Raw genomic sequence first — 16,207 nt, forward strand, 5'->3', positions numbered from 1 at the left:
ATGAAGAGGAAGAAGAGGAAGAAGAGGAGGAGGAGGAGGAAGATCAAAAGTAAAACAGGTTCTGATGGGGCATAGCCACCAAGATGGGCTAACAAAGGTGAGTTCGTTTGCAAGTAGGAAAACAGAACAATGAAACCTACTGAAATTATTTAACGGAGGAATGGAATGGGGAGGGTAATGTGGGTAAGACATTGTATACCCAAGTAAAAATGTCACAATGGACCCCTCTGTTAAGTAGGCTAATAAAAAAGCTTTATCGCAAACAGGAAATGTATATGTGGGTGGGGGTATGTGTGTAGCTCTGTGACTCTTTATCAAATCACTTTGTGGGGGGAAAACAAACTGAGAAACTGTGAAGAAAACTCCAATAAAATAACTGCAAAACAACTCTGAATACAAAGACCAACAAGAGTAAAAATAAAAATCACCCATCATTTTCTGACTCATTTTGAAAACACAAGAGAGAGGTAAATATCAAAAGCTGGCCTTAGATCATGTCCTAGTGAGAAAGGACCATAAGATCAAGGCTCTGAAGACGTCGCTCACATACCTCTTTCTCCAATATTCTGGCGATCTCTCCCAGGGTCCGATCCAAAGCCGAAACTTTATTATTTGCCCACGTGCCACTGTCTTGAACTTGCAGTTGCTTTAGAAGATCTTTGGCTAATCGCTGAAGCCTGTAACACAAAAGGACTGACATTAGTATATTAGACACCAATTATTTCATTGTTAGATGTCGACAGGCTTCATTTTCCTCTTAATTTGAAGAGGAAGTTTCAGTACTCTACTTGAAACTACACTTCATAGAAGAACTGCAAAGAGGAAAAGCAGGTAACTCAGAGAATGTATTACTTTTGTATTCAAGACCATCAATCTGGGCTGGGAGTGTGGTCTGGTGGTAGAGTGTTTACCGAGCTTTGATTCCTGGGTACTACCACATACACAAAAAAGTCCAGAAGTGGTGCCATAGTTCAAGTGGTAGAGCACTAGCCTTGAGAAAGCTCAAGGACAGTGCTCAGGCCCTGAGTTTAAGCTCTAGGACTGGAAGGAAAAAAAACAAACAAAAAAACAGGACCACCAATCTATTCCTCTGGCCTAAAGCAGAATTAGAAGACAGTTATCTTCCCTAGTCACAGGATTGGCTGAGTGTATCAGTTCCTGTGTGATCTGGAAGTTAGAGGGGACTGGGAGAAGGTGAAAGGCTGGCGACAAAGAAAAGGAGCACAAGGACCCAAGCAGAGGCTCCTCTTCTGATTTGATTCCTTGATGTTAGAAGCTCTGTAAACTCACAAAACGTTGAACCACCCTGGGACCAGAACATAGGCAGTCTGAAATCCTAGACAAGAGTATTTGTGGTTACAAATTACCTGGAATATAAGATTCCTTAGTGACCCTCCCTTAGGTGTTTCACACTTCTCTATAAGGTCCTCTCCTCTCTTCTACTATGCTTGAGCATTTGTTGGTAGATAGTTACGAGATGAACCCCAGATAGTTACCAAGTCTGTGTTTCCCCTGTTGTCTAGATTCAATTTTTCAATTGGCAGACCCCATAGGACTCAATTATAATCATCTTCTTGAAAGGGGCCTACATTCCCTGTCTACCACTGCAGCCCTTGCTCCTACTGTACAAAAATCCAGCCATGGTTAATGTTTATTCAGCTCTTATTATGGACCAGATACCATTCTTGGTGTCTTGAGTGCTTTAATTAATTTAGTTCCATGACTTCATGAAATAACCTGTCAGCCTTTTCCATTGCTGTGCCAGAGAAAAAGTCTGCTCCATGTCCCAGTCTCCACAGATTTCTTCTCCATTTCCCTTTCCTTTCTCTCTCTCTCTTTTATGTAAAATCATTCATTTCAGAATAAATGGAAGGGAGTGGAATAAGAAAAACCCCAGTTTCTGCCACAAAATCTGCAAATGATCTGCATTTCACTCAGGCTCCTTTGTTTCTCCAAGCATCGCTCCTGTCTAATCTTAGTAACATGGACAGTACTATTTCCTAGGTGAAAAATGAAGAAAAGGACACTTGGGAAGTCAGGTGACCTTTTCAAGATCAAACAGTTGGCCAAAACGCTCAGATCTCAGCCTCTGATCTTCCAATCTCCTGCTTGGTCTTCATGCCATAATTACTCAACTAAAATAAGAAAGGTTTATTCACCAACAAATTTCTGAGGATACAATTTCATCTAAAAATTTGTATAAAATCTAAGTATTTCCCAAAGAATGCAATAGCAAAAAACGTCTGGAAACAAAATAAAAATCAGTGAACACACCAAACCACATACCAGTGGCTAACATTTACAATCTCAGGTATTCAGGAGGTTGAGATCTGAAAATTGAGGTTCAAGGACAGCCCAGACAAAAAAGCTCCTGAAATTCTTATCTCCAATGCATCGCCAAAAAGCTAGAAGTGGAACTGTGATTTAGGTGGTAGAGCTCTAGCCTTGAGCAAAAAAGCTCAAGGACAGCACCCAGACCCTGAGTTCAAGTCCCAGGAAATACATACATACACACACACACACACACACACACACACACACACACACACACACACACACACACACACACCACCGCCATCAGCACTACCACTACCACTACCACCACCACCAACAACAGCAACAGTGAACTGAAGTTTAACCGTAAACTCCTACATGAAGTTTACTTTGAAAAGTGTAAGAAAGAACACAGACTCCAAAATCAAATCTCAAAGTAGCTATACCTGCATTTTGTCACAGCACGCATCATGTATATGAAACCTGGAGAAACTATTTCATTTCTCCATATCTCAGCTTTTGTTAAAAGATGGGATACATATGCACACTTGCAGAGCTTTTTAAAGATGAGAGATAATTCGAATACCAAGCATTAAAGCAGACATCCACTAGATAGCCAACAATCATTACTATGCATTAACAGGGCTTTATCTAACAAAAGGTAAAGGGGAATATAAAAGATAAAACGATAGCAACATATTCTTTTTCACTTTTAACCAAACATGGGCTCAAGTCCCATCCAGATAGTAGTTACCAGCCTTAAAAGTGGAAGAACACTGGCAGCGAACTTCATTGTGGCTAGGTCAGCAGCTATTTCAGCTTCCGGCTGAATGGTCTATGCACTGTGTAACTAAATACGCAGCTATAGCAACAGGAGCTAGCATTATTCCTACCCAGAATGCTCTCATTCTTCTGAAAACCAGGAGGACTGAAGGAAGTACAAGGCCTGTTTTAATTCACAGAATAAAAGAGGCTTCTATTTCACCCAAGGCAAATCAACTCAGGGGGTTCATACGAGCCTACCTTCAAGGAAGAATGCCAAGGGGATGCTGTGGTAATGTGAGCTAAACCTGCCTCACTCCCTGTGTCCATACAAGTACCACAAAGAATATGGCCCCACTCAATAAAAATTAAAATGTCAAATTTAGATGCATAGTATAAATAATGATAGAGTGCTGTCAAAGTCAAAACTGAAAGCTGTGGGGGGAACAAAACAGAAGCTGCTTAGAGAATGCAGATTTTAGCAGAGAAATTGTCACTTGGGTTACTTGGGACAGATTTGTTTTTCTAGCATGAAAAGGAAAAATGAAGGCTTCGTAACTTGTTGCTAGAACATAAGGAGTATTTGCCCAGTAAATGGCTTTGTGAAAAATGGTAGAAAAGCAGGAATTTTATTCTAAGAACTTGAATAAATTCCAACTTACTCTTAAGTATCACTCTATGGGGCTCTAACTTATCTCGGTGAGACAGTGCAGGGGGAGGGGGGGTCTCCAGACTCTACTAGGGGCATTTAGAAGCCTTGGAAATGTATCAAAGACAACTAGTCTACTCCAGAAATTCACTGTCCGTGAGTGTAACAGACAGATGACACAATCCTGTTAATTTTCTCTTTCATTTCCTCTATTTGGAAAGGTACTGGGTATAATTTAAAGTTATTTCTTCCTTTCTTTCTTATATGCTTATACTTTTATTTCCCATTTTAATGTAAGAAATCAAACTTTGGTTGCTGTTCCCTGTATAAGATAGAGAAATCGGGCAAATTATGGCTCCAAACAACTAAATACCACGAGACTCTTATCTCCAATTAATCACTAGAAAATGGGAAGTGGGGCTGTAACTCCAGAGGTAGGGTGGTAGTCTTGAGCTGAAGAGCTCAGGGACGGTGGCCAGGCTCAGAGTTCAAGCCTCATGACCGTCCCCTCTTTTCCCCCCAAGAAAAAGAACTATCCAATCTGCTCATACATATAAGCCTAGCTGCTCAGGAGACCAAGAGCTAAGGATCATGGTTCAAAGCTAGCTTGGGTAGGAAAGTCCAGGAGACTCTTATCTCCAACTAACGACTAAAAAGTCAGAAGTGGAGCTGTGTCACAAGTAGAAAAATAAAAACACTAAGGGACAGTGCCCAGGAATTCAAGAGTTCAAATTCCAGTACTGGCAGACTTAGACAGGCAATGTGATGTGCCCGATGTTGCTTTACTTCTAGGCTCTCACAAGCACATCTCTATCTGGAGATAAACACAAATGAACACTTCATTTCTAATTCACCACCACAGGGTTTTTCTCTTCTCCATGGCTACATTTTTAACCTTCCTTCTGGCAATGAGCCAGCTGCCTCTGACTATTACTGTATTTTCTTATTTGGCCTGTTCCCTGCTTAGGCTCTCACCTAAGGGGTCTCCTGCTCCTTAGATTTCACCAGATTCTTGGCTTCATTTGGGCCCAAACAGACTCTGCCAGGAAGCCCCTGACACAGAAGTAAGGGCCTGGGAAGGGGGAGGAAGATACTCACTTTGCCTTGTATGGTGAATCGGAGCCACAATTTCTTGTTTCCATTAAACTCTCATATTCCTTGGCCCTGAAGAGAAAAATGTTGATCACAGTTAGCTACTTTGTAGCTCATTTTAAAATAAAATCATTCTATAAAACCCCAAATCAGCTAGGCGCCGATGGCTCACGTCTGTAATCCACTCAGGAGGCTGAGATCAGAGGATCGCAATTCAAAGCCAGCCCTGGCAGAAAAGTTGGTAACTCTTATCTCCGATAAACTACTCAGAAAAAGCTGGAAGTGGTACTGTGGCTCCAGTGGTAGAATGCTAGCCTTGAGCACAATGAAGCTCAAGGACAGCACCCAGGCTCTGGGTTCAAGCCCCAAGACTGGCAAAACAAAATAAAACAAAACAAAAAAGGTAGCTCTATTTTTTTCTCTCCCTGTATAAAATCAGGCTGTTATTGTAGCAAATTAAGTACATTCATCTTAACACTGCAATCCCTCACATTTCTTCTCTACAGTTACTACACATGACCCTGAAGGATTGTAACAAACATATCTCTTCATAAAATATATAGCAGACTCAGAAAAATTCTTTCAACTTTATAGACTTGCTCCAGAATGATTATTTTTTAGAAATGTGAATCTTCATATTTATGCCTGAAAAATCTGCAAAATTACTTACTGGATACCTCAAGTATAAAACACACACCCAATACATACAGGTTTAAAGAAAACCTTGACATAATTATTTATTTTATTTTTGGTTGTGGAGCTTGAACTCTGGGCCTGGGTGCTGTCCCTGAGCTCTTTTGCTTAAGGGTAGTGCTTTCTCTAACCACTTGAAGCCACAGCTCTATTTCCAGTTTTCTGGTAACTAATTGGAGATAAAAAGAATCAAGGGTATTTTTTTACCCTGGTAGGTTTTGAATCATGATTCTGATATCTCATCCTCCTGAGTAGATAGGAATACAGGTGTGAGCCACTGGCACCCAGCAAAAATTATTTAAAAGACTATGAAAACTACTTTTTTTTTTTTTGCCATTTTGTCTAACTAGGCTCCATCTTGCTAAACCAATAGCAGACAGCCAGCAACAGGTCTTTCACTGGCCAGGTCTCACTCCAGCAACCACAATAAATACTAACTTCATCTGTTTCTCATTTGAAAGCAGGGAAGGGGAGAATGAAAATTGCTAACTGAAATGCAAAGTTCTCATCCAAACGGCCCTAAGGAAATGTCAGTAACATACAAGATAATAAGGCACAATTTATACCAATCTAAACAGCAACATAAAAAAAAAGGGAAAGATACAAATTACAACAGTGCTAATAAATAAAAGACATAATAAGTAGCACAGGTTATATTTATAAATAAATGTTTTAACTTTCTGTCCATCTTCTTCATGAAGTGAGCTCAAATTTTTGGCCAAACCTAGCTCAAATTTGCAGCTGAATTAGCTTCTTTTTTTGTTTGTTTGTTTTTGGTAGTATCACGATGCATAAATGGTCTTTTTTTTTTTTTTTTTGCCAGTCCTGGGCTTGAGCTCAGGGCCTGAGCACTGTCCTTGTACTTTCTCAAGGCCAGAGTTCTACCACTTGAGCCTTAGCACCATTTCCAGCTTTTTTCTATATATGTGGTACCAAGGAATTGAACCTGGGTCTTAGTGCATGCTAGGCGAGCACTCTACCCCTAGGCCAAACTCCTGGCCCCATAAATGGTCTTTTTGAATGTGCTCTATGGTCCTTTAGATCTTATTCATTTTTCAATACTATTTCTTTATTTTATTTATTTATTTTTTTTTTTTTGCCGGTCCTGGGCTTGAGCTCAGGGCCTGAGCACTGTCCTTGGATTTTTCTCAAGACTAGAGCTCTACCACTTGAGCCTCAGCACCACTTCTGGCTTTTTTTTTTCTATGTATGTGGTACCGAGGAATCGAACCCGGGTCTTTGTGCATGCTAGGCAAACACTCTACCACTAGGCCAAATTCCTGGCCCTCAATACTTTTTTCTATTCCTCAGATTCATAATTTCTATGGCCCTATTTGAGAGTTTATTGATTCTTCTGCCTGCTCAAATCTTCTCTTGAATTTCTCCAATGAGTTTCCTCCATTGTTCTTTTCAACTACAGAATTTGGTTATTTCTTTTTAGATTTTCCATATCTTTTATTCAGACTTCAGGTGGTTTGGTTTTGTTTTTGGTCTCCTCCACTCACCCTTCAGTTCTTTGAGCAGATCTAAGATAGTTGTTTTAAATTGTCTACTACATCTACCACTGAGTCATGTCAAGGACAATTTTTGTTGATTTCATATTTTCCCTCCATGTTACATACTTACTTGCTCATTTATGCCTTTTGGGTTTTTATTATTTGGAAATTAAGCCTGGGAGTCTAATATTGTGATAAAACAGACTTTCTACTATACCAGGGCATGGTTGCTGTTTTTCTTTTTCTTCCTTTTGGTTTGCTGTGGCCATTATTGTAATTATGATATTGTCTCTGAACTAAAATTTGACCTGACATGTAAAGTTCAGCCTTCTCTTATCTTTATTAAGTCTTTACAATTCTTCACATATAAGATACCTGGAAGGTTTTAGTCTTCCATGTCTGGCTGTCCAAGTGACCCTATCCCCTAATTTTTTCACTCAAAGCTGGTGCTCTACCATTTGAGCCACAGCTCCACTTCTGGCTTTGTGGTAGTTAACTAGAAATAAGAATTTCACAGCCTTTTGTACCCAGGCTGACTTAAAACTGCAATCCTCAGATTTCAGCTTCCTAAGTAGCTAGAATTACAGGCATAAGCCACCAGCACCCAGCTAGTTGTCAGTTTTAAAATTTACTATTAGATACTTCAGCCACCGTGGGAAGGACTTGCAACAAACAAGGGCCACATGCAGTCATTAGAAAGGGCTCAATCAGGTGACATTTACCCAAGAACAAACCAGGAGGTGAGACACCCAGACATGTGGACAGAGGAAGGCCTTCTTGGAAGAGGACTACACTGTGGAAGCCTGAGGTACTGAAATGTGACATGTCCTTTCAGGTATGGAGAAGTGACATGCTCTGACGTGTGCTTTCACACGCTCCCTCCAGCGGGAGTGTTTACACAAGGGCAGCAAACAGGAGCTGCTCAAAAGGACTGCTACAGCAACTCAAGTGAGGGACAATGAAGAGACAGAAGGGGTGAGAGAGAGGTATTAAAGTAGAAAGGTAGATTCTGAAGACACCTCAAAACAAACCCAACATTACTGGCAATGGAGCCTGGATGTAAAGTAAGGGAGAAAGGGAGACATCAGGACGAGTGGGGTTTTGTCTCAGCGATTCCAATAGAGTATTCACTTACTGAAACACAGAAGACTGGGATGTGGTCGGGTTTCAGGGGCAGGGGAGAGAGCAAGTTGATTCTAGATAAACTGAATCTGAGTGGAACTGCAGGGTAAGATGGGTAGTTACCAGCAGGGAGAAGGTATTTGAAACCACAAGACTGAATTCAGCAAGGGAATGTGTAGGTAAAGACAAAACCCAAAGAACAAGTTCAAAGGTATTTGAGTATCCTGAGGTCGGCAAGCTCTTGGCAAACCCCATAGTGAAGGTTAATAATGTTCTGGAGTAAGCTGGAGTGAAACAATTATCAGAATCCTGGATCAAGAGACTAAAATCAAACTGGGTGGGGTGGTTCAGACCTGTAAGCCCAGCTACTCATGAGGCTGAGACCTAGTGGGTGGAAGTTCAAAGTCCATGAGACTCCACTTCCAATTAACCAGTAAAAAGCCAGGCTAGAGGCATGGTTCAAGTAACAGAGCCTCAGCTATATGAGAGCAAGCTCAACAAAGGTATAAGGCCCTGAGATCAAGCCTCCAACTGGCAAAAAAAAGCACCACCACAAAAGGAGACTAAAACTAAAATCAAGAAAGCTTTTAAAAAATTCTTTGCATAAATGATCACAGATTCTATAGGATACAATGGACACCTTGACAGATCACAAAGGGGACACAGAAACTACAGAGAGACAATATATTCACCACTGTTCCATTCTATGTTTTTACAATTCCATGGGACAAGTTTCTCCACTAGGGAATTAAAGTGTGAGGACAGGTTTAGAACACACACATATGGCTGGGAGTTTGGCCTAGTGGTAGAGTGCCGGCCTAGCATGCATGAAGACCCAGGTTCGATTCCTCAGTACCACATATATAGGGGGAAAAAAAAAAAAAGCTGGAAGTGGTGCTAAGGCTCAAGTGGTAGAGCTCTAGCCTTGACAAAGTCCAAGGACAGTGCTCAGACCCTGAGCTCAAGCCCAGGACTGGTAAAAAAAGAAAAAAAGAAAAAAAATGCACACTAGCGCGCACACACACACACACACACACACACACACACACACACACACACTATTAAGTAACTGTGTAAGCCCCTTGGTTAGCAGATGAGGTACAGAGCTTGTGAGGTAATGTCCTACACAGCAATCTGATCTGCACATGTCACTCCCTCCCGAGGCTGATGATAAACTACAGGTCTGACAACTCACTTTCCATTTCAAGATAGTTCTTGAACTTTTCCTTGTTGTGACAGGCGACCAAATTGATTAAACCCAGCCAAGGGGTTTGACACGACAGCCAGCAGACTTCTATTTGTTGATTGCTATTGATTTTCTTGGATACTTCATTTAAAAATCAATAGGGGGGGAAGAAAAATAGGCTTGGTTTACACCTACTCACACACACTATTGTAGGCTGGAGGAGGCACAAGTTTGGCACAGCTCTGGCATCCAATTATAAGAAGAGCTCTTAACAGGTGAACACAAGGGCTATAGATCGATACGGTTTTTTGTCTCAATCAAAGAAAGTGGCTATAAATTAGGCTCATCAGTGTTATTTCCAAGGCTTTCTGGAAGCAAACAACCTGAAACTATTTTTGTCTTTGTTAGATTAACATGAAAGGATCTACCACAAGGAGAAATGTCATTGGATTTCATTCTTACAGATGGTTAAGGTACCTGGAATTCATCCGGGCTTTTATCTTTTTGGCTTTTTTTTTGTTTCTCTGCCGTTCTTCCCCATCTTTCGAAGACTCTGCTGGAGCTGTACTTTCAACCACAATGTCAACAACATACTTCTTCAGGGAAAGATGTTCCTGTAAGACAGATCAATTAAATAATGTTATTTTCCCACAATACAAGACTGCCACCAACTAGTAAATATACCAGATTAAATGCAGAAAGCTACAAGTCATCTCTTTGCAAACACTGGTTCCACACCTCCCCCCAAGGGCTTTGAAAAGGGTTGAAGGAATGGTCTCACTTGACATTTTCCTTGGCTTGTCAAAACTTTGCAAAAAGTCAACTGGGCTAAATACTAAGATAAAGATGGACATTATCATAACACCAAGCAATCAAGCCAAGTGATATGAGAGTTTAAGGAGAAAACGACATTGTTGCTCACTGGGGGATGAGAAGGGAGGATCTCAAGGAGGTGGCACTCTGACCTGTGGGGGGGGGGGGGGAAGAGTGTCCTGGGGCTTGAACTCAGGGCCTAGATGGTGTCCCTTAGCTTTTTTTTTTTTTTTTGCCAGTCCTGGGGCTTGAACTCAGGGCCTGAGCACTGTTCTTGGGCTTTCTCAAGGCTACGACTTCATGCATGCTAGGTAAGCACTCTATCACTAGGCCAAACTCCCAGCCCCTCCCTTAGCTTTTTTACTCAAGGCTAGTGCTTTACCACTTGAGCCACCGATCCACTTCTGGCTTTTTTTTTGGATAATTGGAGATAAGAGTCCCACTGACTTTTCTGCCCAGGCTAGCTTTGAACCAGGATCTTCAGCTCTCAGCCTCCTGAGTATTTATGATTATAGGCATGAGCCACTGGCACCCAGCTACTGTGTGCTAACTTTTTTTTGCCAGTCTTGGGCTTAAGCTCAGGGCCTGAGCACTCTCCTTGGATTTTTCTCAAGGCTAGAACTCTACCACTTGAGCCTCAGCACCACTTCTGGCTTTTTCTAAGTATGTGGTACCAAGGAATAGAACCCAGGTCTTCGTGCATGCTAGGCAAGCACTCTACCACTAGGCCAAACTCCCAGCCCCCAAAATGTAGAATTTCTTTGTGTGTTGGGAGGGATGTTGGTTGGGGGGCTTGAACTCTGGGCCTAGGTACTGTCTCTGAGCTCTTCAGCTCAAGGCTACCCTCCTACCCCTTGAGCTACAGTGCCACCTGTGTGCTAACTTTTGTAGAATGGATAGAATCTGGATATCCATCTACTGTGTGTGTGTGTGTGTGTGTGTGTGTGTGTGCAAGAGGGCCAGAAGGAGAAATAAGATAGTTCCAGAAACTATCTCTCCTAGCAGAGGATTACAATAGCATTAAGACCTAGATTCATAAGGTCATATAGGATGAAACTAAATGAAAGGATCACTAGGATATGGAAAGAAGAGCTTTATCTTGTGTAACTGTTCTTAATGTACTATTATTTCTCTTCTCTTTTGCTGCCCTTTGGTTAATTTCATATTGCTACTGTATCTGACTGTGTTACCTGGTATATTGTATGTTTGATTATTTGAAATAGGAAAGGAAGGGGGGGAAACATGATGATTGGCAGGGGGTGGTGGGGAGGGAAATGGGGAAAAATAGGAGAAAAGGTATCAATGTGTGAGAAGTAATGCACCTACTCTCTGGCAAATGTAACTGTAACCCCTCTATACACTACAATAAAAAATTAAAAAAAAAAAAAGATCTGTCCACTTCTGTCTTCATTCATCTGGGAGTTTTTATGGCCTGTTACTATAATCACTCATGTCATGGATTTGATTGTTCTGCCTTCTTTCATACCTTCAGGGTGCAGTCTCAGCGCTAAACCCAGTTCTCCATCTATTCTAGGCTTCTACCTAGCAGCTAAACCCAGTTCTCCATCTATTCTAGGCTTCTACCTAGGCAGATTAGCGGGGCTGTAATTAACCCACTGTTCTGCTCTATTCAAGCAGCTACTCCAGCAACCTGGCCATCACGCAGGCTCACTGGCACTCTACACTGCTCGCTCCAAGTCCCCAGCCCCTCTTATTCCTCACCCCACCCTCAGCCCAAGGCCATTCTTATGTTTAGGAGGAAAGCAGAATCACACATGGCCAAGGCCAAACTTACCATCCATCTTACCAAATACTCGGCCCTTCTCCCGCTTATGTCAAGATCAGCCATGCCCTGGCTAGATCAAGTTCTCTAAACGCACAGAGTTCCATTTCCTCTCCCTTCCACATTTCTTCTATGTAAGGGATCTGCAAATTTCCCTTTTGTATCAATGTGGAAAGCCTTTTAGCCTCACATCTACCATCCTAATTACTCAGGGGGCTGAGATCTGAGGATCCAGACTGGAAGCCAGTCTGGGGAAGATAGATCCAAAAGTCTCTTATCTCTAATGAACCAGCAAAAAGCCAGCCAGAAGCAGAGCTGTGGCACAAGTAGTGGAGTGTCAGACTTGAGGTTTGAAAGAGTACTCAGGCCATGAGTTCAAGCCCCAGTACTGGCAAAGAAATATAAAAGGAAAGGGAAGAAGGGAAGGAGGGAGAGGTTGGGAGTGTGGCCTAGTGGTAGAGCGTTTCCCTTTTGTGCATGAAGGGAAAGAGGGAAGGGAGGGAGGAGAGGAAGGAAGGAAAGAAGGAGAGAGGGAGGAAGAGAGAGGGAAGGAAGGGAGGGAGGGAGGGAGGGATAGCGGGAGAGAGGGAAAGAGAAGAAGGGGGAGGAGGAAAGAGAAAACGAGAAACTCAGGAAAGAATGGATTCTAACTGCCACATTTCATACTAGGTTCTGAGTAAGCACCAATGGAGATGCTATTTTCCCCTAGTACAGATAAGCAGATGAAGGGGTAGAGACTGCACTGAACTATGACTGGAGAAATCTGTAAGACAAGTCTGCAGCTCAGGCCTGAGGGACTTCTCTGGACCTCAGCCTCTACCTAGCAAAACAGATCAGACAATGAATTCCAAAGTCCTCCTTTTCTAAAGTAACAATGTAACAAGCACAAAAGTTAATTAATAATGGCTAATTCCATACACATCATCTAATTTTTAAGTTGTAACTGTGAAATCTTACTTTAAAAACACTGCTATAATATGAAATACTAATAATGTACATATATAAGGAAATGAATACCTATATAGTTATGATCTCATCAAAGTTTACACTCTTCTTATTCTTTTAATTACCTTTTATGGCATACTAGACCAATGCTCTGGCCTTTCTAATAAGATTTACTATATTAAATGAAATAATTCATACTAAAGGTCTGACCTTGATATTCTATCAGACTCTTCCTAAATGCTCCTGTTATTTCCTAACTTGTTAAGAGAGACATGAAAAAATTGAGCTAGAGATAGGTTCATGATCTTCAGGAAACACTAAAAAAATAGGATAAGCATGAAAATATAAATGATATAGGACTTTATTAAACTCCTATTTTTAGAATGGTCTCAAATGTTGCTTAAAACTAAAGACATTTTATAAAATATGATACACAAAAATAATATACTTCAACATATCTTCTTTACAGATCAAAAGGACTTAAAAATTGTCTGCTTTGAGATTTGCAATAGAGAAAAACCTAGATACATAAGGCCATACAGCATGACGCTAAATGAAAGGACCTCTAGGATATAGAAACAAAAGCCATATAATGAGTGATTGTTGTCCTTAATGTACTATGTTATCGCTCATCTCTTTTGCTGTCCCTTGGTTATTTCATATTGTTACAGTATTTCACTTTGTTATCTGATATATTGGATATATGCATATTTGGTTATTTGAAATTGGATAGGGAAGGGGGAAAACAAGATGAGGGGTGGGGTGGGGGGAGGGAAATGGGGAGCAAAACTATATGTAACGTAATGCACCTTCTATCTGGCGAATATAATGTAACCCTTTTATTAATTAAAATAAAAAATATATGGAAAAAAAAGTGTCTGCTTTGAAAAGGACCAAAACTTCACTGCAATAATACACACACACACACACACACACACACACACACATATACACACACACAGACACATATATTAATTAATAGAAACCCCAGTACTGTCTTGGTTGAAATCTGTCATGCTCATTTCTGTCAGGCTCATTTCTCTAGAACTAAAAGTTTTGGGGTTTCTTTGTTTTCTCCAACACCAAGGTGGATGCCAAGTTACTAATCTAAATAGACAAGGGAGGGATGAAAAGAACTTTTTTCCTCCTTTGGAAAAACATTTGTCTTCCAACTAGCCTAGGCAAAAAGTTGATGTGATGCCCATGTTAGCCAATGGCTGGGTGTGGTGGCACACATCAGTCATTCCTGGTAGAGAGGGAGGAATAAACAGGAGGATCGAGGTCTGGCAGCCTCAGATAGAAGTGAGACACTACCATCTCAAAATTAACCAGGATAAGAAGGACTAGAGAGTATGGCCTAAAGCAGTAAGACAACTGACTAGTAAATACAAAGCTCAGTTCAAATCTCGCTACTGCCCCATAAAGTACACTTGAGCAAGTCTGAAATAGAATTCCTTTTATCAAAATAATGCCCTTCTTAACAGTACCATTTTGAAAAATTAAGATATAAATGGCAATGACAACTTCTTAAACTAGGTAGGCTATTTTAATTAAAAAAAAGATTAAACTCCCTTAAGGTCTACTTGTACAGATGTCTGGTTTTGTCTATTATAATCTATGTATTATGTGAAGTGACAGGCAAGAGAAACGAAGCTAATGAACCACTGCAAAAGAGACACCGCATCTTCTGATAAGGAAGACAGTCCACCATCTGTCCCTCTGTCACTTGGCAACAATTACAAATAGTCCATCACTTTGCCGGTAGGTGAAGACAAATGGGGCAAAGCCTTCTTTTGCAGATTCTGCTGTTTGTTCTGATCTAATCTGAGCTTTAATGGATGACTCAAGATAGACCCAGAGTTCAACTAGCTTATTAATTTAACATGCTGTGGAGACTGAATAAAAAGGTTGAGTTCAATACTGCAATCTGGAATGGCTCAGCAGTGCTAACAAGTCTCACAGGATATGGCTCAGGGGTGCTGAACTAAGTCTCACCATGGAATGGCTCAACGCTATGGAACCAAATCTCACTGTAAAATGGCTCAGGGGTGCTGAACTAAGTCTCACCAGTAGTACTGAACCAAGTCTCAGTGGTACTAACAAAAGTCTCAGCAGCAGGACTGAACCAAGTTTCATCAAGAAAGGTTGTTTTCCCCAAATGCTCAGATTTCAAACACACAGATTTAAAGTACTTTGAGTTTCATCCTTAAAATCATTCTGATAAGAGGGTAACCTAATACCACATATCACAGACTACACTGTCCTTCCTATCCAAGATGAAGGGGGAAGGAGGGATGATCAGAGCCACACCTCCTCTTTTTGGTAGCTTCCATACCTAGGGGGGAGGGGTACGGGAAAGAAGGCTGGGTGAGGGGTACACACAGGAAAGGAGGCTGAAGGAGGTAGTAGTTTCAGATCACATTCCGTGCAGCAGAGAAGCATTCTCTTTAAACATGTTACTATGTGAGTGTTTAAGAAAAAGACATGCAAAAATATAATATATAGGCTGGGGAGGAAAAGGATAGAAAACCATACACTAACACTGGACACAGGACGGGCGGACTGGCTTCAGTATTGCTAAGACAAGGAAGGTTTTCATAACAAGACTGTGACAAGATGACAAGACTATGTCATCCTGTGGCAATAAAGCAGTAGACTGAGCCACAGGACCGGGCCATGGTGGACACTCATAGCAAGCCAGGGCACTTGCTGCTAAAACATCATGTAACAATGAACAGAATGGTCAGCAGATACAACAGAACCACAGTTAAATCAAACACTCAAAACAGGAAGTGGTGCTGTGGTTCAAGGGGTAGAGTGTTACCCGTGAGCTGAAAAGCTCAGGGACAGTGTCCAGGCCCAGAGTTAAAGCCCCAGTACTGGGGGAAAAAAATGAATTAAAATAAAAAGTCCTGGAACTGGTAAAAAAAAAAAAAATTAAAATTAAGCCTGGCGCGAAGGCTCATGCCTATAATCCTAGTTACTCAAGAGGCTGAGATCTGAGAATCAAAGTCCAAAGACAGCCCGGGTACTAAAGTCCCAGAGACTTTTTTCTTTGCTTTTTTTATTTTTTATTTTATTTTTTTGCCAGTCCTGGGCTTGAACTCAGGGCCTGAGCGCTGTCCTTGGACTTTTTCTCAAGGCTAGAGCTCTACCACTGGGTTTTTGTGCATGGTAGGCAAACACTCTACCACTAGGCTAAACTCCGGGCCTCCCAGAGACTTTTATCTCCAATTAATCACCAGAAAACCGGTGGCTTAGGGGGTAGAGTGGTAGCCTTGAGCTGAAGAGCTCAGGGGCAACGCCCAGGCCCAGAGTTCAGGTCCCACAATTGACAAAAAAAAAAAAAAAGTCCTGGAACTGGTTAGGACTTAAAGGCACCTGGGGACTCA

General features: G+C 41.3%; 1 protein-coding gene across 1 annotated transcript in view; it reads right to left on the reverse strand.

Annotated features, from left to right (window-relative positions):
- Positions 1-16,207, reverse strand: part of Scaper (S-phase cyclin A associated protein in the ER) — a 172,201-nt gene that overhangs the window by 104,945 nt on the left and 51,049 nt on the right. Inside the window, exons 21-23 of the mRNA XM_090321658.1 lie at positions 9,752-9,888; positions 4,784-4,849; positions 551-677 (exon numbers count right to left, since the gene is read on the reverse strand). Coding sequence (XP_090177784.1) covers positions 551-677; positions 4,784-4,849; positions 9,752-9,888 — 330 coding nt within the window. The remainder of the gene's footprint in view (positions 1-550; positions 678-4,783; positions 4,850-9,751; positions 9,889-16,207) is intronic.

This window comes from Megascapheus bottae, chromosome 30, assembly GCF_031878675.1.
Source record: "Megascapheus bottae isolate mThoBot1 chromosome 30, mThoBot2.hap1, whole genome shotgun sequence".
Lineage (NCBI taxonomy): Eukaryota > Metazoa > Chordata > Mammalia > Rodentia > Geomyidae > Megascapheus > Megascapheus bottae.